Raw genomic sequence first — 23,240 nt, 5'->3', positions numbered from 1 at the left:
TAGCAATCATACCAGGCTTTAAGGCTGCCTACAGTGTATGAACCCTTAGAAATTACCTGTTTTTTTGGATTTACTTATAAAATATGGTCCATTTATACAAGGACACAATCTGGCTAAACTAATATTATTCAAACTATTCAAAATGTTTTATTGAACACATTGTCTTTGGCTAATTTAAGGCATTTTATATAGCCATTGTAAATTCTGGATGACTCAGTGGGTTATTTCTGTGAAATATTTTTTGTGTCATGTTGAACTTGTTTTCTTAAAATTGATCTCTCTGGCATTTCCTCTACTGGCTTTTTATCACTCTGAAGTTTAAAAGGTCTTTGGAAGGGTACTAGGAAATGTGGTTACAGCTTTCATTTGGTTTCTGAATATGAAGAACTGTTGCTTAGTTACCGATATAATATCCTTTCTTTCTTCCTTCCTTTTTTCTTTTTCTTTCTAGTGTGGATAAGAAGAGTAACTTGCTTTTCAGTCCCTGGGAAGAGAGCAGACACCGAGATCTGGACTGGTGTGAAGTTCCTGAATGCAGGTCAGATGCGTGTGGTGCTTGAAATCTATTGAAATAAAACCGTGAACTACTGCTTAACTGTGTCTGCACTGTCATTTAGATCAGCGGTGGAGCCCAACCCAGTGGACGACTGCCACTTCTTATACGAAGAGCAGCCGGAACTGGAGAGATTTCGTAGTGCTGAACCCTGCATCGCGCTGCTGACCGAGTGGTACCTGACCCGAGCGCAGGACATAGAGAGCAATTCTCACCAGGTGAATGAGAACATGAACTGACAAAGCTGTACCAAAGCAGACAGTTTTCTTTTACACCTTCACCAAACTTGACACCTTACCCATGTGAAAAACAGACAGCTTTCTCAGAAACACAGATTCACATTTGACTCCCAAGACGATTTCCAGAGAAATGGTTCTTGCGGTCCCAGAGGGCTGCTGGTGTTGTGAGATCAAATGTGGATGACTCTGGATCTGTCTGTTTTGGGTGCTCTTTCTCTATTTTGGCATGACGAATATTTTGTAATGCCAAAGCATTTACATGCAAATTAAAACAAAGCAATTGTGCAAAACCACATGCCTAAATGAGTAATAAAAAACAGTTGAGAGAGAAAAAAACATCATCCTGATTTAGCTTTCACTCTCTCTCTTTTCATTTTCAGTGCTCTCTCGGTCTCTTTCGCTCACTTACACACACACGCCTCTTGTGTCCATGTTTAAATTAAATGTTTTGATCCTAGTTTTTCATTGTGGTCTCACACATTTAGACCACTTCATATGTCTATCATATGACATTAATAACACTGAAATGTAGGTTTAGCCAGCTTTAGGAGCAGCTGCAGAGGAAAGAGAGGGCTGCTTTGAGACAGCTTGACGTGAAGTGAAGAAAGAGGTTGAAATATTCAAAAAAAAGAATAATCACATATTTTGAAAGTGTGTGAGATCAGTTTTTCTGAGGGCTGCTTGCCGGTTTGTACTTTTGTGAGGAGAGCAAGGGAAGGCTGGGAACAATGCAGGAATATTTTTGTGCTCGTCGGAGATCAATGCATGCTCTTTAGATACAAAAGCCAGGTGTGAATGTACAAGTTTGTGCTTTATGGATCTTTTGTTTGCAAGACTAATGCTATTTGTTCTTCATTTAGTTTCTGTGTAACTCACTTCAAAACACAGTGTGTTAAAAAAGCTTGGGTTGTAATGGGAGTGTGGTATTGTATTGTATAGGCAGCATGCTTTACAGGTGTTTGGCTCTTGTTAACTTGAATGTCAAAGGTTTTGGTCCTTACCAGGTGGGCGAACAGCGCAAAATCATTTTCTTCACGCAAGCATCCACTATTGATTGGCTCCATGCGCTGTCTGTCAACTGACAGAGGGATACCAATGGCCAGTTAATGATGTGAACTGTATTGATAAGTTGCTGAGGCAGGTGGAATTTGATCGACTTATTCTACTTTTTACACATCCAATTTGCTAGGGGCTTCTTGCATTCTTTGGTTATGTTTTCTGCATCTGTATTATTTTTTAGATTCCTGAAAATTTTAGAGTCCCCTGAAAATTGTAAACGTTGTGGCACTCCGGTGCTATCAGAACATCACTCAGTTTAAGCTGTCCAACCAGCCTGACACAGCTTTGTCTTTGGCTCAACCAGTGGAACTGGGTTTTGGGGTGGGACTAACTGTTTTGTCCAACCAGTGGCATATGGGAAAAAAAGTGTTTGAGTCTTAAAGGTGCTCTAAGCAAATTCACGCGTTTTAGATCGTAAAACATTTTTTGTTGCATACAGCAAACATCTCCTCACTAACTGCTTGCTACCTGACTGCTGATCAAACTGTAAAAAACTCGATCTCTGTAGGCAGCCCATGCTCCACAAATGGCAATAACAACACAGTGGCCAAACCTACCAACATGAAACATAACAAAGTGTTCCAGCCAATAAACGACAAGAAGGATTTGGGGGTGGGGGTTGGGCACGTTCATGAAAGCACGGGAGGGGGAGGAGTTATCTATGCTCCATTTGTTTGAAAACAGTTCAACAAAAAGTGACGTCGCACATATTCCCTTAGAGCGCCTTTAAACAGTCTTATAAGCTTATAATTATGATTTATAATTTGAGCTGTTGTGTCCAATTCCATGGAAACTGTCATTTGACTTGAACCAAAGTCGCACCACTAACCGGCCATGTTTGCACTGCCTTCGGGTAGTTATTTCAGTCATGCAAGACTAAAGTCCTATATGCTTGAACGGGAAAAGACTGTTAAGGACCGTTCACATCATAACGATAACTATGAAAAATGTAGTTTTAAAAATCGTTTTATTTTAAAGAGAATAGTGGCGTTCACACCACAACAATAACGATAAAATTACAAGGAACGATATCGTTGGGATCACTTGCTGATCAATTTTTTCCCAACTGATGAACGATAAACCAATGACAGCCAATCAAATCTACTTGACTTTAAAGTAAAATGACAGGCACTGTGGCGAAGCTGAGGTCCATTACATAAAATGACCTCAGGTGTTGCAGTTGCTCTGAAATTGACTTCATGATGTTTTTATTCTACTCATATACTTTGTAAAAAAAAAAACGCCTGTTCGCTCTCTTCCATTGGTGAAAAGTGAAGCCGCCAGTGTCCCGATACGGCGCTGACATCATGGGTCTTGAGTCTGCGCAGTAGTGATTTCGGGACCAGTCATGCGCAGTAGTGAGCAGGAAGTTACGCCGCGAAATCAAGAACCCGCCCTCGCTCACGCACAATGCGCATATCACACGATATCACAGCTGTCAATCATGACGTAACGCGGGCATTTTTATAGCATTAAATAACTAACTAAAAACAAACTTATTTTAAAAACAAACATTTGAATTTACATCAGCGTGATAAAAACTACAGTAAATGAGAGAAACCAGCTTCGGAAAAAAGATAATTGAAGTGTAATTACATTTTTTTAGTTGGTCTCAAGTCCTATTGAATAACATGGGGAGGCGGGGTTTATGACTATCTATACTGGGACCAGTCACTGGGGGGCGATCAAGACGTTTTGGTTTCACTTTTCAGGGCTTGTGCGGCACGCTTGATTCTACTACACTATACCAGAAGGTAAGATATTAGATTACACAAGCTAGATTCACCGTTTAGAGATGCGTGAAACGCGAAGACATGCTGGCTATAGCCGTTGTAAATGCAACAATAACAGCATATTTATACATTAAATGACATGCGAACATTTACAAACGTTTTTATTAAAGGAATATGCAATATTAGTTAATGCCATTAAAGGTATATTATTTGCGCGACTACTGTGCATCACAAGCGAATTAGCATAAAGTTATTGTTATCGTCCAGTGGTTTGGACACTATTATAGTAACCGTTATAGTTATAATGTGAACGGCCCTTAATAATGTTTTTTCATCTGCTGCAGATGCACACAGGTTGGCAAGTACCTCGTGTGATTCTGTATAGAGCCCCTCCCCCAAGGAATTGTCAGTCTTTATCGATTGATGATTGGTTCTTTTAACTGGAAGGTGGGACTTCCGTTGTCACAGCGGCTATATTAAATCTTTTACCACCAGCGTATCAAAAAAAGTTGCCAGCCAGTTCCAGCTTTTTTCAGAAAATTTTCTTCTTTAAATATATAAACATACAATATATCAAATGACAGAACAGACCCTCTGCTTTCAAATAAAAAAAATTAATCCTACCTTTGTGTTCTCTTTTTATCACCTCTTAAATATGGGTAGGGTTTGTCAAAAATACAAAATTTTGAGCAAAAAGCTGAGATAATTGCGTTTTTGTGAAGGACTTTTGATAGAGATCAGATTCAGAGCGATTCAATTCAATTCAATTTTATTTATATAGCGCTTTTCACAATGGTTAATTGTTTCAAAGCAGCTTTACATTAATAGAAGCAGTAAAAGCACAGAAAAACGACAGATAGCACAACATAATACACGATAGCATAAGCAGTCAAATTTGCTGCAGCTATGACTCGACATTATAAGCGAGCGTATTACTAATGTAACGTCTAGAAGAGGAAGCTAAGTTAAGCCCAAGAAGGCTGCCTCCCCGGGGTAAAAAACCCCCTAGGAGAAAAAAACCCCGGGCTGTTTAGCCGAGGAAATTCCTAAAAAAGTCCTAGAAGGGAAAAACCCTTGGGAGATATATATGTATATACACACATATAAACGGATAAGGAGATTAAGCGGAGATTAAGCGGGTTCTGCTGGTGATCGTTGGTCAGGCATCAGCTGGGCATCATGTTGAATGACGACCAGTAGATCAGAGGTGCGCCGATGATCAAAACAAGCAGGGTTTGAACTGTTTGCCTTTAAAGGGATACTTCCGGATCAAGAGCGCCACCTGGTCTGGAAATGCAGATTGCCAGAAAAACTCGTCATTGGAAGGGAAGCGTTTTCTCTTAATTGCGGGAAGAGAGTTAAGCTTTGCACTGTCCCCCATTCACAGTAATAGCAGTGATCAATCTTGTTATTTCCAGTATCTTTGCTTGAACCGACGTAAAGATAAGTACATAAAGTAACTTGCCATTTTATGTTTTAAACAGAGATGGCGATAGAGAGGCTTAAGTTAAGAATTGCAGCTTAAATCATTTGTTTGTAATTCTATAAGTTAAAAAATGGAATAAAAAGAGTAGATGATATTGGTAGAGCAATATATTTTGAAGGCAACACTATTGTCATGGGTTCGAATTCTGAGAGAATACAGGTACAGATATTGGTAAAATATATGAACTAAATACACTGTACAATAAGTAACTATAAAATCCTAATTTAAATATGAAACATGAAGAAAGCTGACCCCAGTTCATTTTAAAACTATTGTCTTGATTGTGTGTGCCGGGCACTGTTTTCCTGTCCTATCTTGCTCATGTTTTTTTTTTTGTTGTGTCTACACAGGTTGATTGTTCCCTGTCTCTGGTACGTCTGGGAAAAGAGCAAAACATTCCTGGGCTGGAGGTGCTGTGCGACGACCTGGTTACCATGGAGACACTGGTGTACGAGACATCATGTGACCTGGGTCTCACGTTAAAAGAGCTGCAGAAGCTCAGCGACATTGACAAGCTCCGCCTCCTCATGAAAAATGTATGTTGTGAGACTGCCTTCTCCCTGTTGACTGTGTACAGTCTCCTTCAAACCTTTTCATTGTCATGTTCACTTTTATTACTGGGAGTCTATGTATAGACATAGGGACAGTGGTTTTTCATTATGTTCTTTTTTAAAAAAACTCCTTATATTGTTTTAATCACCACTTTCCCTTTCAGTAGCCAAACATATATTTAATTAGATCTTTAAATCGAGCAACACGAGCGTAAATGTAAGTGTGCTTGTACATTTGTGTCTACAGGGTTGATCTTATTAAGAGCGCTGTAAGCATATCCAGTGGGATTGTTTAGATTTAATGCCTTTAATGTCTTAGCATGTGTGCTGCAATAATACTTTGCAGGATGTTTCTTGAAAAAGGCTCTTAGTAAAACATTTTGGTAAACCCAGTCATTACCTGGACATCATAAATTTCTCTCTTTTTTTAGTCCAATGAGGATCGCTACATTAGGAATTTATTCCAGTGGATGGTCCCGTTTTTGCACCGTTGTGAGAGGCAGCAGGTGGGCTCGTCCTCCAGGCTGCTCAGAGAGTACCTGGTCACCCTCGCCAAAGACGATCTCAAATTTCCACTTAAAGTCTTCCAGCACTCAAAGCCAGATGTAAGCCAACCATACGCAAATCACACATTGCACTCGTATTGTTGCTTTAACAAACCTTTACTCTACCTGAGAATATCAATACAGTGTTGTGGCATAAAATACTCCAATATTGATTTTCCCCAGCCTTGTTGTGAACTAATCTGGTTTACGACCTTGCATTGCATCACTGCTAATAATGTTGGTTCGTTTTGTACTTTTCCTCAATTTGCATTGGATAAAAGCGACTGGTAAATGATTTAAAGTAACTACAATGTCACTTGTGTGCATACTGACACTCATATAAGGTGGACAAGCAGCAGTTCTGTTTTAATTCGTTCTGTGTGTGATGATCACACAACGCCCGGCGACCTTCATACGCACGCATGCAGTTTCATGCAGCCATGATAAAAATTTATAGCCTACTTGCACTAAGGAATACATTTCCCTCACAGGAAATTAAAAAAGCGGTCGGAGAGAAATCAGGACTGTATTGTACATGTCTGTTTGCGTTTCATTTTGGGTTTGCGTGTGTGTGTCTTGAATCAACCTTGCACATTTAATGTTGTGTGAAATGAAATCCAGTGTAATCCACACTAACATGATTTTAGTGAGCTTTTGTTTATATCTGGGTGCATGAGAGTGAATGAAATATCCGTGTAATAACACGCATGAAGGTCATTTATACAAAGCTATGTGCCATTATATATTCTTATTGTTATTGGCTGTGCTTATAAAGCAATATTGAGCATTATTTTAGAGACATTAAATGTGCCAATGATAGCCAGAAATGCAGTTTAAATACAGTAGATTTATTCCTGTGTTTTAAGAAATATCCCTTAATTATGTAAGGGACAATTTATAGGCAGACGGTTCTAATCGCAGAAATAAGACCCGACACGAAGCGGACTGTCTTATATCACACTGAAGGTGCTGTCTGTACATTATACTGCTTATTACACAGCTATTTATCTCATAAGTAAAGTAGGAAACATTTAATATTGAATGTTTTGAATTATACAACAGTTCTTTCTGGTTCTCGAATCTGATTGGCTAAGAGCTATGCGATATTGTACTGATAACAGCACAGTAACCGCTTCACCTTTCGTATCATTCCGCCACCTAGTGAATGGAGGTCCTAAACAGGCTCATCTCTGAATGGAAAAACACAGACGCGCTGTTTTTAAACACTCTCCGTGTGTCTTATTAGTTCACTAGCTCGTAAATCAGTCGGTGAATCCCAATCGGAAGTTATTATTCCGTTAAAGATCAGCGCTCTTGGATGTTACGTTAAACTTAATGGGATTAATGTCTTGTCACATCGTGTATACACTTGGAAAGAGGAATGTAAACACTTGGTTTTTCTTCTGGAGCTATATCTCTTATCAGAACGCTAAAACACCGTGGAACTGCAGGTAAGCACCGCAGCTTTTAAATGTGGACATTGATCATTTATTTAATCGCGACGTGACTATTAAAACATGTTATGAGAATATCGCCACTGGTATATTTATAAGCAGCATGCAAAAACATCTCTCTGACACTTATAAAAAACAGTTTTATATAGTACTGACAAGAACAAAGTTTAATAATAATCGAGTGCTCGTATCGCGTTAAGAGTAAATGGGAAACCAATAGTAACATTATATAAGTATAGTTGTATTAACTTTTACCTCGTGCCAAAACAATAACAACACAAAAGACACTAAATATGAATAAGAAAACAAGTAATAGTTTTATCATGACACCAAATACTGCTGATTTGATCTCATTTTGACCATCAAAAACAAGCAAGGCCAACATCAGAGCCAGGGAATCCCTGTCAGAGATGTAGCCCAGAAAGGGCGGTGGTCAGCGGGGCGAATGAACACTGACATCCGCTCATGCTTTGGTTCTCATACGTACCAAATCTCACTAAGCAAACGTTCAAACAGGCGCTATCTTTACTAATCGACTGTTGATTTAAATATAATAAATATATATTCTCGACTGAACTAATCTTAAAACTACACTTTGTGACAAAGAAACGTTATTATAAAGAAACGCCTATCCGTCCATTGAGTTCTTATGAGATTCAAAGCAGCCGAAAGTGTTACCTGTCATTCTGTTAGCCCTCAAATCCGTGCCGGAAGAAGTAGTTCTCAAACAAAGAGGCTTTTAAAATAACTCCGTTGTTTTCTAGTTTTCGTTTTTCAAACGTGTGCCGTCGAACTGTTGTATAAAAGCAATATCGCTCTCGGAGTCGTGTGATATCGCTCACGGAGTCGTGCCTCTGGCCTAATCACAGCCGTGATGATATAGAGCTATATCACACTCCTACTCGAGCGATATTGCTTAAATATTTTATTAACTAATTTTATGTTATTAAAAGTGGGTTATTGTGTCTTATTAGCTTTCAGCGGTTGTTATCTAGAAATAACAAACCTGCAAATGTTGCTACTGGCCAATCAGAATCAAGCATTCCAACAAGCCATTCAATTCAATTTTATTTATATAGCGCTTTTCACAATTAGTAATTGTTTCAAAGCAACTTTACATTAATAGAAGCAGGGGCAACACTGAAAAATCAATAGACAACATAAGTAGCAAAATACAGCAGCTAAGATTAAACTGAAATAATATGTAACGTATAGTGGCTGACTCCCAGGGGGTGGAAAAAACCCTAGGAGAAAAACCTAATGGGAAAAGTCCTAGGAGGAAAAAATCCTTGAAAGATGGGTTCACACCAGACGCGAGTTGAGCGATTTGCGCGAGTAGATTACATACAACATCAATGTAAAGACACTATCAGATGCGTTCTCGTGTGGGGCAATGTGAATGACGCAATATGGTTGGCACGTTCCCTCAAAAACACACGCTATTCGGCTCAAATGGGTCTTCGCCCAAGTTGGAAATAATCAACTCGAGCAAAAAATTCACATGACACGAAGTTAAATCCCGTGAGTAATCTAGAGCGAGTAACGCGATGCCCTGCGCTTGGTGTGTACGTAGCATTAGGCTTACTACTGTATAAATAGTTATTGGAGTATTGGTTAACATAAAGTGATGTCAGCACAAAAGAATAGTGGCTTTATAGAAAGATGGAGTTATTAAATCTTGTTTAAAAGCTATGAAGTTGGTCTGCAAGATATGATACTGAAATCATTGAAATGTCGTGGATATGCATTTCACAGTGGTCTTCAGAATAATTTTAATACTTAAAAAAGTTATATATAGTCAAAGTTTTAGGTTGATGCAGATAAGGTAGAACATTGAGACAGAGATATTTATGCCCTTATTTCTTAGAAAGAAGGTAAAATATATGCATTACCGTATTGTAAATCGTATATAACAGGGTTCCCATGGGTTTTTGAAATCCTTGAAAGTTTGTGAATCTGGGGGAAAATAATTCAAGGGCCTGGGAAGTTTTTGAAAATATGCATGCATAGGTACAGGTCATTGAAAGTGCTTGAATCTATTTTATGCAAGTTTTCTGAAAAAAAAATCCATATTATTTCCTGTGTAGTGTAGGATAATATCATAAAAATTGTAAAATTTTTAACCACATGTGCTAAACTGTTTGCTCTAAATCCTTATATCTTCTGTATAGTGGTGGGCGATAAACCGGTAAGCATTATTAACCGGTAGAAATGTGTCAACCGGTAGAGATTTTGGACTATCTTCTCTATCGAGGTTACGCGCCCACGTCACACTCCTGTTTGCGTGGTCACCAAAACGTAACATTTGTACACGTATTTCAGCACCACCGTTTTAAAACAAGTTTAAGCCATTGAAACACAAACAACAGATATATATGCGTGCGCTCTTTCTGTGTGTGAGTCGCGCAACCGCTGCTCTTTCTGTCTGTGAGGAGCGCACAAGTCGCGCAACCGCTGCTCATTAAGCTCGTGAGCATTTTTCCCGCTTTATTGGCCTTAAATACATATATGCGTCAAAATGTTTGCAAGTCTTTGCAAGTATCCTTATAAACACGACCATTTAGGGCTTAAGAGAAAGTGAACAGCTAAAAGAGAAAACGCATGTGTAACAGTATATTGGATCCGGTCTTAAAGGGGAAGTTACCTAATTTTGCTCCTGTCTGTCACTCATATCAAACAGCATTGAGAGAAAATCTCTCACCGCTCTTGACTAAATCACGTTTCTATTTATTTATTATCATTGCTTTATCATTGGCTGTTTATCTTCAGAGAGCTTGAGTTTTGTTTGTTTTTATCTTCTTTTTATGCTTGTTTAAGGTTTTTGTGAGAATTATAAACATTTCTATGGTATTAAAGATTTTAATAACAGACAAACTCTACCGTGATACATATCGTTATCATGATATAAAATGAATCCAATCGTGATTTTGGTCATATCGCCCACCCCTAATTCTGTATGCGAATGTTGATTCATACCAAAATGCTTTTTTGCATAGTTGGGTATTACACATGAAAACGTCTCGGGTTACGTATGTAACTGTTGTTCCCTGAGAAGGGAACGAGATGCTGCTTCTCCATACTTCCTGCGTCCCTGTAACGCCGTCTTTGGGAATATTTCAGATAGCGATATACTTCACCCTGTCTTTGTCGTTAAGCCTCACCATTGGTTAAATTTGATATACACATTCAGACACACTTACCCCTGGAGGCGTCCCCAAATTGTCACCGCAGTGACGCAGCGTGAGTTCCCTCGAAAGGGAACTGTAACAATGTATCTTAAAAGGTAACACGACGTAACCTTGCTATCACTTAAAATGTGTCTCCGCATTTACAGTAAGTCTTGAATTTGAGGGTATTGGACCTGGAAAGTCCTTGAAAAGTCCTTGAATTTTAAATTAACTAAGGTGTGGGAACACTGTAAAGTGCTGCAGGAATTACGTATTTTTGTAGGCTAACCCTACAAACCCTAGGAAGTTAGTGGGATACTGGTTTCCTCGCAAAAAAGCTCATTAATTTTTCCCATAGACTTTTGGATTTTCGCAAAAAAATTTGTGTTAAGCAAAAGTTTTTAACACTTTTTTAAGATGTCAAATAAATCTTTGGTATATATGTGACATTAATTTTCAAAATACCATTTATTATTGCATGTAAAAATTTCTACTTTGTAGGTGTGAGCAAAAATGTGCCGTTTAACTAAATGGCAGTGCCGTGGTTGGATAGTGCAGATTAAGGGGCGGTATTATCCCATTTTGACATCACAAGGGGAGCCAAATTGCAATTACCTATTTTTCACATGTTTGCAGAGAATGTTTGCAGAAACTAAGTTACTGGGTTGTTCTTTTACACATTTTCTAGGTTGATAGAAGCACCGAGGACCCAATTATAACCCTTAAACATGGAAAAATTCAGATTTTCATGATATGTCCCCTTTAAAAGTTTTGTTCAACAAGTTTGTCTTCACAGATGAACACAATTTTTATCAATTATGAAGTCAAAAATCTGCATTTTATATTTCCAGTAAACGCATTTACACACCTAAAAAAATGTATTCATCTGTGAAGAAAACTTGTTAGACAAAATGTGTAAGTGTCTTAAACTTTTGTTAAACACAGCTCATTTTTTGCGATAATCCAAAGAGAACAAATTACTGTTTTTTTTTTTTGGAAGGGAACCAGTATCCAGCTAACTTCACGGTTAGCCTACAAATATACGTCATCTCTACGGCACACTTTGCATTATTTGTGTGTATATATATATATATATATATATATATATATATATATATATATATATATATATATATATATATATATATATATATATATATATATATACATTACAAGAATGTGCAACAAAAAGTGGAACAGAATCAGTTTTATCTTATATTATTCTTATGTTGTAATTTTTGTTTTTGTTTACCTACAGTGTCATCCAAAGGTCATAGGTGATTCAGACCAGCTCATGTCTGTGGCATTAGAGTGTATCTACAGCAGCGAGAGGGACGATCAGCTTGCGTTGTGCTACGATATACTTGAATGTCTTCCTCAAAGAGGTTATGGGTGAGTCACACTTTCATATACAAACACGAGTCAAAACGGAACAGGGGCTCCTGAACTGCCGCCCCTGTTTCTACATTTAGTTGGCTGATGTTCAAATTTATACTTTTTATTTACTTATGAGAAAAATGCAGACATCTAATCCAAGTTTCTGACAGTGAATACTGTCAATCAGGCAGGTGAGGGGCTTTTTTCAATTTGTATTACTGAAGAAATTAATATATATAACATAAAATAAAATAACACAAAACTGCTTTTTTAGTAGTGGGCTTGTATGCTTGGTGTTTACAATATTTATTAAAAACAGAAACATTATGTAAAGTCTTGTGTTGAATCTCAGTGTCAATTAATAAATATTCATGAGCTGAGACATTTATTTTGTGTCACGTCTAGCCAATGCAACCCCCCCCCCCTTCCCACTTCAAACGTCACACAATTTCCTGTCAAGCGCACACACAATTAACACATGTGCACAGTTTTCTGTAACCCCCCCATCATCCCATTATAACACAGCGTGTGTCTTCTGCCTTCAAAGTGTGAGCCCTGAAATTCTCTCAGCGTTGGTTATTATACTCCTGCTGTCTTTAAATGTCTAGTAGACCGAGAGGTCTATCACTCTCATGTCCAGACGCTATATATTGCTATTAAATACGTATTCCCGAAGGTTTCGAAATGCAGATTAAGTGTTCAGAGTATATGAACAAGGATGCTGTTTTTCTACTGTAGCACTTGATTTTCTCATGGGGCGTAACAATGAACAAATTTCCTATGAAAACAACACACTGTGTGATGTTTGGTGTCAGAGGATTTAGAATTGTTATACTGCAAACAATATTGATACATTCTACAAACTACAAATGCTGTGTGTCTTGTCCTCATTCTCACCATCACTCACCGCTGTTGATAGAAAATCACGCTGTACCTTTGCAAGACCCTTATGTGTTTTTACACTTCTATTTTTGTCCAGGGATCAATGCTTTAGGGCTGTTCCAGAGCTGCAGCTATTATCTTTGGCTGTTACTGAGAGAGAGAGAGAGAGAGAGAGAGAGAGAGAGAGAGAGAGAGAGAGATGCGTATTTGTTATAAATGTATGAGATGGGAGCTCAATTTCTGGGGCTAAAACAAAAAGTGATAGAAAATATAGATATGCAGTCAATTAAAATTTTGGTTAGGCCTAAAAGCAAATTTTAGTCTCTTAAGTTCTGATTTTTGTAAGATACATTTGTACATTTTAGCAACACATTTTTTTTATTCAGACATTATTTCTATACCAACCTTGCTTCTTAAGTGCAACAGAGATTGCTTTGCATTGATTACAGTTAACTCTTTCCCCACCAGTGTTTTTAAAAAAGTTGCCAGTCAGCGCCATTTTTTTTTCAGATTTACACAAAAGTTTAATGCCTTCCAGATAGGGCTGCACGATTTTGGTAATTTTTCCCATTGCGGTTATTTATGCTAATATTGCGATGTGCAATTGCGATTATACTAAATGGTATCATGAGTCAACTTGATGGGTTTTAAGGAAAATCCACACACAGTTTAGCTAAAATGTGTATTTGTAAAACTAGAAATGTTTTCGTATTGCCACGTGATGTAGCAACTGCTCAGTGTCAGTAATCCTAAATACAAAATACCGCCATCCAACAGACATAGAGTTTTTTAGCTACCAGATCACCGTCAACCTCCTCTGCATCCATCTTCGCTCTGGTATAAGTGACGATGCACAACACACACGTGCATGCCACATGTGCACTGCCTTTTTTGTTTGTTTTTCTTTCTTTTTTTAAACAGCAAGGAAATCATCAAACTGTTATCAGAAAGTTTGTGTTAACAAGTCCACACATTTATTTATTTAATATAATTGCAACATTTTACTGTCATATAATCGCACAGGCTGACATCGCGATTGCGACGTGATTAATTGTGCAGCACTACTTCCAGAAAATGTTCTTCTTTAAATACAGTAATATGCAATATATCAAATTAAAGAACAGACCCTCTGTTCAAATGTCCTATCATCCTATCTTCATTTGTTCTCTTTTTTATCACCTCTCAAATATGGGTTGGTTTCTTCAAAAATACCACGTTTTGACTTTTTGAAGATCAGATTCAGAGCGATGATCAAAACTTACACGGGGTTTTGTCTGTTTTTGGATCAGTGGATGCTTCAGTGATTTTTAAGTTGGATGAGAGTAGCGAAAATATGTATTGCTGTAAAAACTCGTCATTGGCACGAACCTTTTTCTCTTAATTGACAAGATAACCCGTCAATGGCGGGGAAAGAGTTAAAAGATTTAACCTGATAAGGATCACTGTGCCGTACACGGCACACCCCATCCCTTGCACGTGAGGCTGCATATACATCATTGTAACTTTGAAGCATTAAATCTTCAAAATATACGGTCATGCGGCACATCGTTTGAAAGCTTAGAATCTCAGGATTCCATTAAGCGCGCACACAAAGCATAATATGATTTATAGCAGTCATAAAACTTTTATCTAGTTGTTAGTTACCTGATCCGGCGGCGCCGATTTAGGATATTTACTTACCTTCAAAATCTCCCCTTTATCCGCTTCGGTGAAATTGTCAAAAACAAATTGTTCATAAATCCCCAAAAGTCCAAGGAAATGGAATATCCAATCATTTTAATCCAACGGTTAAAACGATTTGTTCGATTTGTTCGATTTGAACGATTTGAACGATTTGTTCGCCTCACAATCTTGACGTTTCTTACCAAATTACGATATAAATACTGTATACAATTAGTTCACTACCGGACATTCGTTTGAATCTTACTTTTCATTCACGATTTATAATGAATATATTCGGATGTCACATTTATTGTACAACGTCTGAGGAACAAATACACCCCCTCGTGGAATTTCAGCCGTTTCATAAGAGGCTACAACAATCTTGGGCTATGTTTACATGACAGGGATGTTGTAAAAAATAAATGTTTTCCTTGGCGTTTGTGAAAAATTGTAATTCTTGTTTACACGGAGATGACAAGGTGTTGTTATCAAAACCTTGCACTTTGAAACCCATTTTAAAAGCTTGCGTTTTCAGGATGCCAATATGCCGTCGTCTTGTAAACCAACAGCCAAATTGCATAAAAACTTTCCCAATTACGGTTGAAATGGTTGTGTAAATGGGCCTTTCCAAACCTAAAAAGCCTCTAGATTGTGTTATTTCTTAATTCATATTGTAGCTTTTTCCTACACTCTTAAATTAATGTGTTTAAAACAACGCAATCTGTTTCATTTTTGGGACTACACACTAAATGCTTTGTCCAAAACTAGACACATCTCTCTGTTATTATTGGAACAACACATTTTGCGTTACTTTTAACACAACTTGTGTTGTCGAAAGAATAAAAAATTCAGTTGTATATAATGCACAGAATTTGAAATATGAGGGCATGTCAGTAACTTCTAAATCTTACTATGTATATTGTGACTACTTGTCATATGATATTCCATCACAAGATACAAGAGATTTGAAGTTACTGATTTGCCGGTATGTTTAATCTATTGTGCTGATATATTTCTTTCTTTTGCTTTGAATTCCGCTAAATTAGTCCAAAAAAGTATTTTCTTATTTCTCCCAAACTTACTATTTCGCTTCAAAAGATGAATTTATTAACCCAGTGAAGTTGTTCAGTTTACTTTAGTGAATAAAGTATGTGCTTGTTGTATCTTCAACAGTTATATGAAAATAACATTTTATTACTTTATATAACATTATTTGTTTGTAATTAACTGAAAAAGACACCATGATGGCAGTGTTGAAGATGGCAGATACTTGAACTTGTTTGTTTTTTGCTTCCTCAGACCAGAGACAGATGCCACAAAAGCTTTGCATGACCAGGTGGACACTCTGGAGAAACACTTGAGGTGAGAAGAGACAGAATGAGAAAATAAAAGCCTTCTTGGTTTCAGCTGCATGGCTATTAGTTTTGACTCTAATATTCATGAGGACCTCAAACATGTTATGCTATTTTTTTTCTCATTGCCATCTTATTCTTGATGGCATTCGCACTAGAGGTAGATGATTAATCTGCACCGATTAGTTCATTGGTCATGCGGCACATTCGGATACAGCGAACTTGCAAGTGGGGTATTCTTCCTACAGACGGTAGGGGCGGGCGAGAGAGACTTCATTCGTCATGTAATGAGTCATTTAACCATATACAGACTTACGATGATGATTTATTAACATAAAAATGCTGCCTTGTGTCTCTTTAACTAGTTAGCATATCAGAGAGTCATGTAGTAAAGTAGTGTACTGTACCAAATTATGATGTACCATCACTGATCTATATAAATCCATGCCGATCGTTTTTCGGAGTTGCGTCTGTTGCTTCAAGTTCATATTATTATAAAGTAATAATTTGCTAACTACAAGGTTCCCACTGGTCCTTGAAATCCTTGAAAGCTGGTGAATCTGGGGTAAAATATTCAAGCCCTGGGAAGATTTTGAAAATATACATACATAGATACAGGTCATTGAAAGTGCTTGAATCTATTTTATGCAAGAAAAAGTTTTCTGGGAAAAAAAATCCATATTATTCCCTGTGTAGTGTAGGATAATATGGAATATTCTAGACTTTTTAAGCACACATGCTAAACTGTTTGCTTTAAATGCTTATATCTTTTGTATGCGAATGTTGATTCATACCAAAATGCTTTTTGCATAGTTCATATGTGTTTTTGACAATTGAAAAATTCTCGGTTACGTATGTAACTGTTTCCTGAGAAGGGAACGAGGTGCTGCGTCTCCCTTGCCATACTTCCTGCGTCGCTGTAACGCCATCTTTATATTTCAGATAGCGATATACTTCCTGGCGGCCGCGTCACCCTGTCTTTGTCGTTAAGCCTCACCATTGGTTGAATTTGATATACACATGTAGATACACTTACCCTTGGAGGCATCCCCAAAGTTTCACCGCAGTTCCCTTTAAAGGGAACTGTAACAATGTATCTTTAAAGGTAACACACTGTACTGTAACCTTGCTCTCATATAGTCCTTGACTTTGAGGGTATTGGACCTGGAAATTTGAAGTTAACTAATACTATTACTATTATCTCAAACACAAAAATACATCCAGATCAATCCAACCCAAATGTTTAATGTCATGATTATTACATCTATTTGCATTAGTTTATATCCAGCTGGTTACTTTTATCCATGATTTAGCTGACTAAGCTAAATAACAAGAAAGCGAATAACGATCAGAAGCCCCATTGACATCCATAGCAGGAAAAAGGAATAATAGAAGTCAATGGGGGGCTTCTGATTGGTTTGGTTACAAACATTCCTCAAAATGTCTTCCTTTGTGTTCATCAGAACAAAGAAATATATATAGGTTTATAACAACATGATAGTGAGTAAATAATGACAGATTTTTCATTTTTGGATGTGTGAACTATTCCTTTCATGTTGTTAGTGTATTCGAATGCTTTTGTGTGTCTTTGTTTTTGTCAGTCTCGGCTCAGGTGATGTGATCAGTCTGTAATAGCTCCGTAGAGACACATACCTTCAGATCCATTACAGTTCTGTCTGAGAAAAGCATGATGAAAATCTCTCTTTCAAATATTTATGACCGGCCTGGGAGGGCGCAGTCATTCCAGCATTAATTTATCTCCTTTTCTCTTGTTTGTTGTTATTTATTCTTCTGTAACGTTCCTCATTGTCTCAAGATTTAGCTCTTTTCTCTCTTTGTATTTGAATTGTGTCTTTTTCAATGTTTACTGCTCTCGTAATATGTTTGAATTAGGGCTGCATAACGATTATTCGCGATTAATTGTTTGCCGAATAAAAGTTTTTGTTTACATCATATATGTTTGTGTACTGTGTATAATAATGATGTATATATAAATACATTACACACACATGCATGTATATATTTAAGAAATGTTTACATGTGTATATACATTTATATTATATAAAATGCTTAATATATAAATATATATTTTTTATTAAAGTTATACATACATTCATGCATGTGTGTGTATTTATATATATTCATAATTTTTATACACAGTACACAAACATATATGATGTAAACAAAAACTTTTATTCTGCAATCGATTAATCGCGAATAATCGTTATGCAGCCCTAGTTTGAATGTCTATTTTTAAAAAGGAGTGTAATATACTTGAGGGTCAGAGAGAGGATAGAAAGTGGTTGAGTAGAAACAAACCTTGTAGATTTGAGTTATTAAAACTAAAGGGGTACAAAAGTGGACAATGTTGGTCCTTTGAGTAGATTGTTTCATTGACCGGCTATACAAAATTTCTGCAATGGGAATAATGGAAATGAATGACAAAACTCCACTTGCATTTTTAATCAGCACAGCCATTTTAATTGTTCATCAAGGTTGTGATCACTTATAAGGGCCTTAGGAGCCACAGACAGATGCAGAGAGAAGTTTGTAAAAACAAATCTGTTCCCGACAGATTGTAGAGGGAAAGAAAGAGACATGAGTGTGAGATGAAATGAAAGGAAGAAAACCGAAAACATCTGTGCTTGGCGCTCCCGAGAGACCATGCATCCTCATTTATTGGGGGCATCTTATGGTGACATGGCATCAGTTTGGCTCACCGTGGTTGATTCAGACACCTCTGTCTTTCTATGGCTTCTCAGAGCAGCTGTCGAGCTTATAGATCTGATGAGAAATGTGTTATGATGTGCTTTATCATATTTGTGATGTGTTCTTAGAGCTTTTGGAGATTCTGGACATGTTTTTTGAATTTAATAGTTCAAAGGAAACAGTAAACACTGTAGGTCAACATCATAAATCAAGCTGTAATTTTTTGCAATATTTTTCCGCCTTTGCAGTGTTGCTGAGGTGTTAGAGAAACATGGTCTGCAGAAGCCCATCTCGTTCGTGAGGACCAGTCAGAACAGTAAGGAGGAAGCTCACCAGCTGATGGTCCGACTGACCCGTCACACGGGACGAAAGTATGAGACGCACACTCGGACACGTAGCATTTTTCAGAGCCCTGGTGTGTGCTTGTCTCACTGTTTGCTGTTTGTTTAGAAACCCTCCTGTGAGCGAGACGACATGGAGAGGTTTGCTTCAAGATCTCCTGGATATGCAGCAGAATGTTTATACCTGTCTTGAGCCAGAGACATGCCATCAGGTATTGTTATAACTTATGAATAGTCATTTTACTTGTATAACTGTTGTGTAGTTAGACTTAAGAGCAGACCCATCAGACACTACATTACACTGTACAGTACTTTACTGTATAATACTATACATTGGTATTCTATCCTATTTTATAGTGGTATCCTATTATACTATGCTATGCTACGCTATGCTACACTACTCTACTCTACTTTTTATATACTATACACTAATCAGCATATAAAGGTGCTGATCTTATAATTAGTATATCAAGTTGATGGAATCCCAAATTCAGTATCTCAGAAAATTAGAATATTGTGAAAAGGTTCAACTTTGAAGACACCTGGTGCCACACTCTAATTAGCTAATTAACTCAAAACACCTGCAAAGACCTTTAAATAATCTTTCAGTCTAGTTCTGTAGGCTATACAATCATGAGGAAGACTGCTAACTTGACAGTTTTCCAAAAGACGACCATTGACACTTTGCACAAGGAGGGCAAGACACAAAAGGTCATTGCAAAAGAGGCTGGCTGTTCACAGAGCTCTATATCCAAGCACATTAATAGAGAGGCGAAGGGAAGGAAAAGATGTGGTAGCAAAAAGTGTACAAGCAATAGGGATAACCACACCCTGGAGATGTTTTTTGCTTATTTTGTTCAAAACATGATTAACATAAGTCTACATTAGGGCTGTTTCCGACTAAGGATTTTCATAGTGGAATCTGATTCATTCGATTTTGCCATACTCGACTGATAGTCGAAACTTTTTTTTTTTTAGATAGCAGCTAGGGGGTTCATAGTCGAATAAGACCTCTCCGAATCGAATTGTCGAATCCTCGACTATAAGAAGTCAGCCCTAGTCTACATGTTATAATAATAAGGAACTATGCTTCTAACCACAGATGAGCTGTCATTTAAACCACCCAAGTTTGCGATGCAGCTTGCGAATGTTCGTTTGAACTATGGTTTCGGGAAACACCATATTCTTGACCTTCGTCAGTAACGACAGTAGTTGCCTAACAATGCTTTTGGGAAACGCACCCCTGAATCTGATCTCTAACAAAATTCCTTTACAAAAATGCTATTATTTCAGCTTTTTGCTCAAAATGTTGTATTTTTTTAATAAAACCTACCTATATTTAAGAGTTTATAAAAAGAGAACAAATAAAGATAGGATGAAATGTTTGTTTTTCCCGTTTGTTTAAAAGCAGAGGGTCTGTTCTTTCATTTGATATATTTGTATGTTTATATATTTATCAAAGAAAAATTCCCTGGAAGGCATTTTGTGAAAATCACAACTGCCGGCAGTTTAAAAAAAATGCTGGTTGGGAATGAGTTAATACATATTGCATAGTCAATTCGTACTATACTATACTTTCCGGTACTGTACTGTACTGTACTGTACTGTACTGTACTGTACTGTACTGTACTGTGCTGTACTATACTATACTATGCTGTACAATGCTATGCTATGCTATTCATTATGTAGCATGTTACATGCATATAACACAAGCCATGTAGTACTATACTTATCTACACTACACTATTCACTAGTAAAGTAGTGTACTATACCAAATTATGATGTACCATACTATACATGTACACTATTTAGTATAGTATACTGTAAACTAGTTAGTGTAGTTTAGAGTCATGTAGTACTATACTATACGCTATAGTGTAGTGTTCTGGACTAGCAGTATACAGTATGTCGTCATGTAGTCAGAGTCATGTAGTTTGGTCTGGTCTAGCATATTACAGAGTCAGGAGGTACTAACTACTGTATTTTACTGCAGCATTTAGGGGCAATTTTTATTACCTTCTTTTGTAGGTCATCCTGGTTTTTATCCATGTTACTGTATGCCTGTACATCTGTATTCAAGTGTGAATGAAAGCTTCAGACGTAGCGTTAATCCAGTGGCAGGTTTTGTCTGTCTGATGCTCGGTAATTTAGCGCTATTCTCTAACTAGGCTGCGTTCTCATCACTATCGATTTCTTCATCACAATCAAGACCAGAAGAGCCGAGCTGAGCTCGCTCTCTGAAGTTCATCTCCCCACCACTCACCCTCTGACTAGTGAAAAAAACAACAAAGGAGAATTATCCATCATCCTTTACTTTTTTGAATCACTCTTACTCGGTTCCTGTCAGTAACGGCCCCGCACTACATTTTTTCATGCCACCAAAAGACATCCCAGACAAACAGTAAATTGAAAGTTCTGCGAGGAAAATGAAAGAACTTAGATGGAATTGCCATTCTCACCATTTTCCCTTTCTTTCTGGGTCCATTTGATGGTGTAGAGTAGAATCGCTAAGCAGCTAATGAACTTACAGAAACCTCAGCATCCAGCTGTAAACTCTGCTTTACCTCTGTGGGCTGTGCATTAAGAATGGCTCATTTGCTGGCAGACCGAGCAGAGGCGGATATTTCATTTGCAAGGTGTAAGGAGTTAACCGTGTTATAGGTGTAATGTGCAGTGCAGATATTGGGTTCTGTGGTGCAGACGGAGTAAAGCAGTTGGAGATTATGTTTTGAAAGACCATGTGAAACTCCAAGGTCTTCGGATAATATAATTCAGGTTTAGCAACACACACAAATAAACATTTACCCTATCTAATAGGAGTTTTGGGTGACAAACTTCCGGTTTGGGTCTTTTGCGTGTGCTTAAAATGTTTAATGCCTTCAAAGAAGCTACCAAACCGATATCTTCTTACTGACGTATGAATGCTAAAATGAGATAAAATGCCACAACTGAAATAACTAGGTCAGCTGAATATCCGTAAACACTTTCTCGACAAGCGGAAGCGATGACACCTGTTTTCCAGTTTGTTCATGTGACGTTCAGCAAAAAGCCTGTTATGTGTTGCCATGGTCCTTAAATTCTGGATTTATACAGTAGATTTATTTTTGAATTACCTTTAAACTGGGAAAGATTTGGGTGGTGACTTCAGTCTTTTTGGCATGAGAGTATCATTTTGATTGGCATGAAGCTCTCGGGTGCGGATTTAAGTCTTGAAACTGTGATTTTGGGTACGTTTTACGTTGACTCAAATGGAGTTTGAAATAAAAACGGTCAGTCATGCCGTCGTTGTGAAAGCCAACCAAAAGTATGAATTGAGTTCCCGCTGGGTGACAGCTCATACAACTGCCATAATTCTCATGTAGCGGCACAAATTCATGTCTGAAGTATGCATGTCTTTGTTTATAAAAAATCATAATGTGCAATTTACTTACTGTAGTATATAATCTTCCTCGTTGCCTGTCATAGGTCGATTGGCAGCTTACATTGTTAAGAACTTTGCATGTGTAGACCATTGTTTGATTTGAAGAGTGGGTTATTATGACTTGATCCATTAAGCAACCACCTAACAACCATAAAGAGCCCCTTAGCAACCACCTGCAGCATGTCAATATCTAGTAACCACTTTATAAACCTTAGTAACCACATACCAATGTCCTGATAAACATCTTAGCATCAAAGCATCTGGCACATTTTCTTTAAGGGGGTGGAGTTAGCGGTATTTCATGCGTTCTGCCTTATTAACACTGTTTAAAGGAAAACACCACCATTTTTCAATATTTTACTATTTTTCTACCTCAACTTAGATGAATTAATACATCCCTATCTTTTTTCAATGCGTTCACTTAATCTTTGTACAGCGCGTCGTGAATGTGTTAGCATTTAGCCTAGCCCTATTCATTCCTTAGGATCCAAACAGGGATGAATTTAAAAGCCACCAAACACGTCCATGTTTTCCCTATTGAAAGACTGTAACATGAGTAGTTACATGAGTAAGTATGGTGGCACAAAATAAAACGTGGCGTAGCAGAAGTTTGAGCGAGAGGTGGAGTAGTCAGGAGTGATGATGCTACTGCATGCCGAGGTCGAAAGTGCTGCAAACTTAAGTGCGGAAAGTTTTATCAAACATTGGT

At 37.5% G+C, this 23,240-nt stretch overlaps 1 protein-coding gene across 1 annotated transcript in view; it reads left to right on the top strand.

The window, feature by feature from the left end:
- nbas (NBAS subunit of NRZ tethering complex) overlaps positions 1–23,240 on the top strand; it is a 243,595-nt gene that overhangs the window by 55,383 nt on the left and 164,972 nt on the right. Inside the window, exons 22-29 of the mRNA XM_055186828.2 lie at positions 452–538; positions 618–771; positions 5,421–5,606; positions 6,053–6,226; positions 12,046–12,179; positions 16,008–16,070; positions 19,018–19,140; positions 19,220–19,322. Of these exons, the coding sequence (XP_055042803.2) occupies positions 452–538; positions 618–771; positions 5,421–5,606; positions 6,053–6,226; positions 12,046–12,179; positions 16,008–16,070; positions 19,018–19,140; positions 19,220–19,322 (1,024 nt within the window). The remainder of the gene's footprint in view (positions 1–451; positions 539–617; positions 772–5,420; positions 5,607–6,052; positions 6,227–12,045; positions 12,180–16,007; positions 16,071–19,017; positions 19,141–19,219; positions 19,323–23,240) is intronic.

This window comes from Misgurnus anguillicaudatus, chromosome 18, assembly GCF_027580225.2.
Source record: "Misgurnus anguillicaudatus chromosome 18, ASM2758022v2, whole genome shotgun sequence".
Classification (NCBI taxonomy): Eukaryota; Metazoa; Chordata; class Actinopteri; order Cypriniformes; family Cobitidae; genus Misgurnus; species Misgurnus anguillicaudatus.
This window is presented reverse-complemented; position numbering and strand designations above follow the sequence as displayed.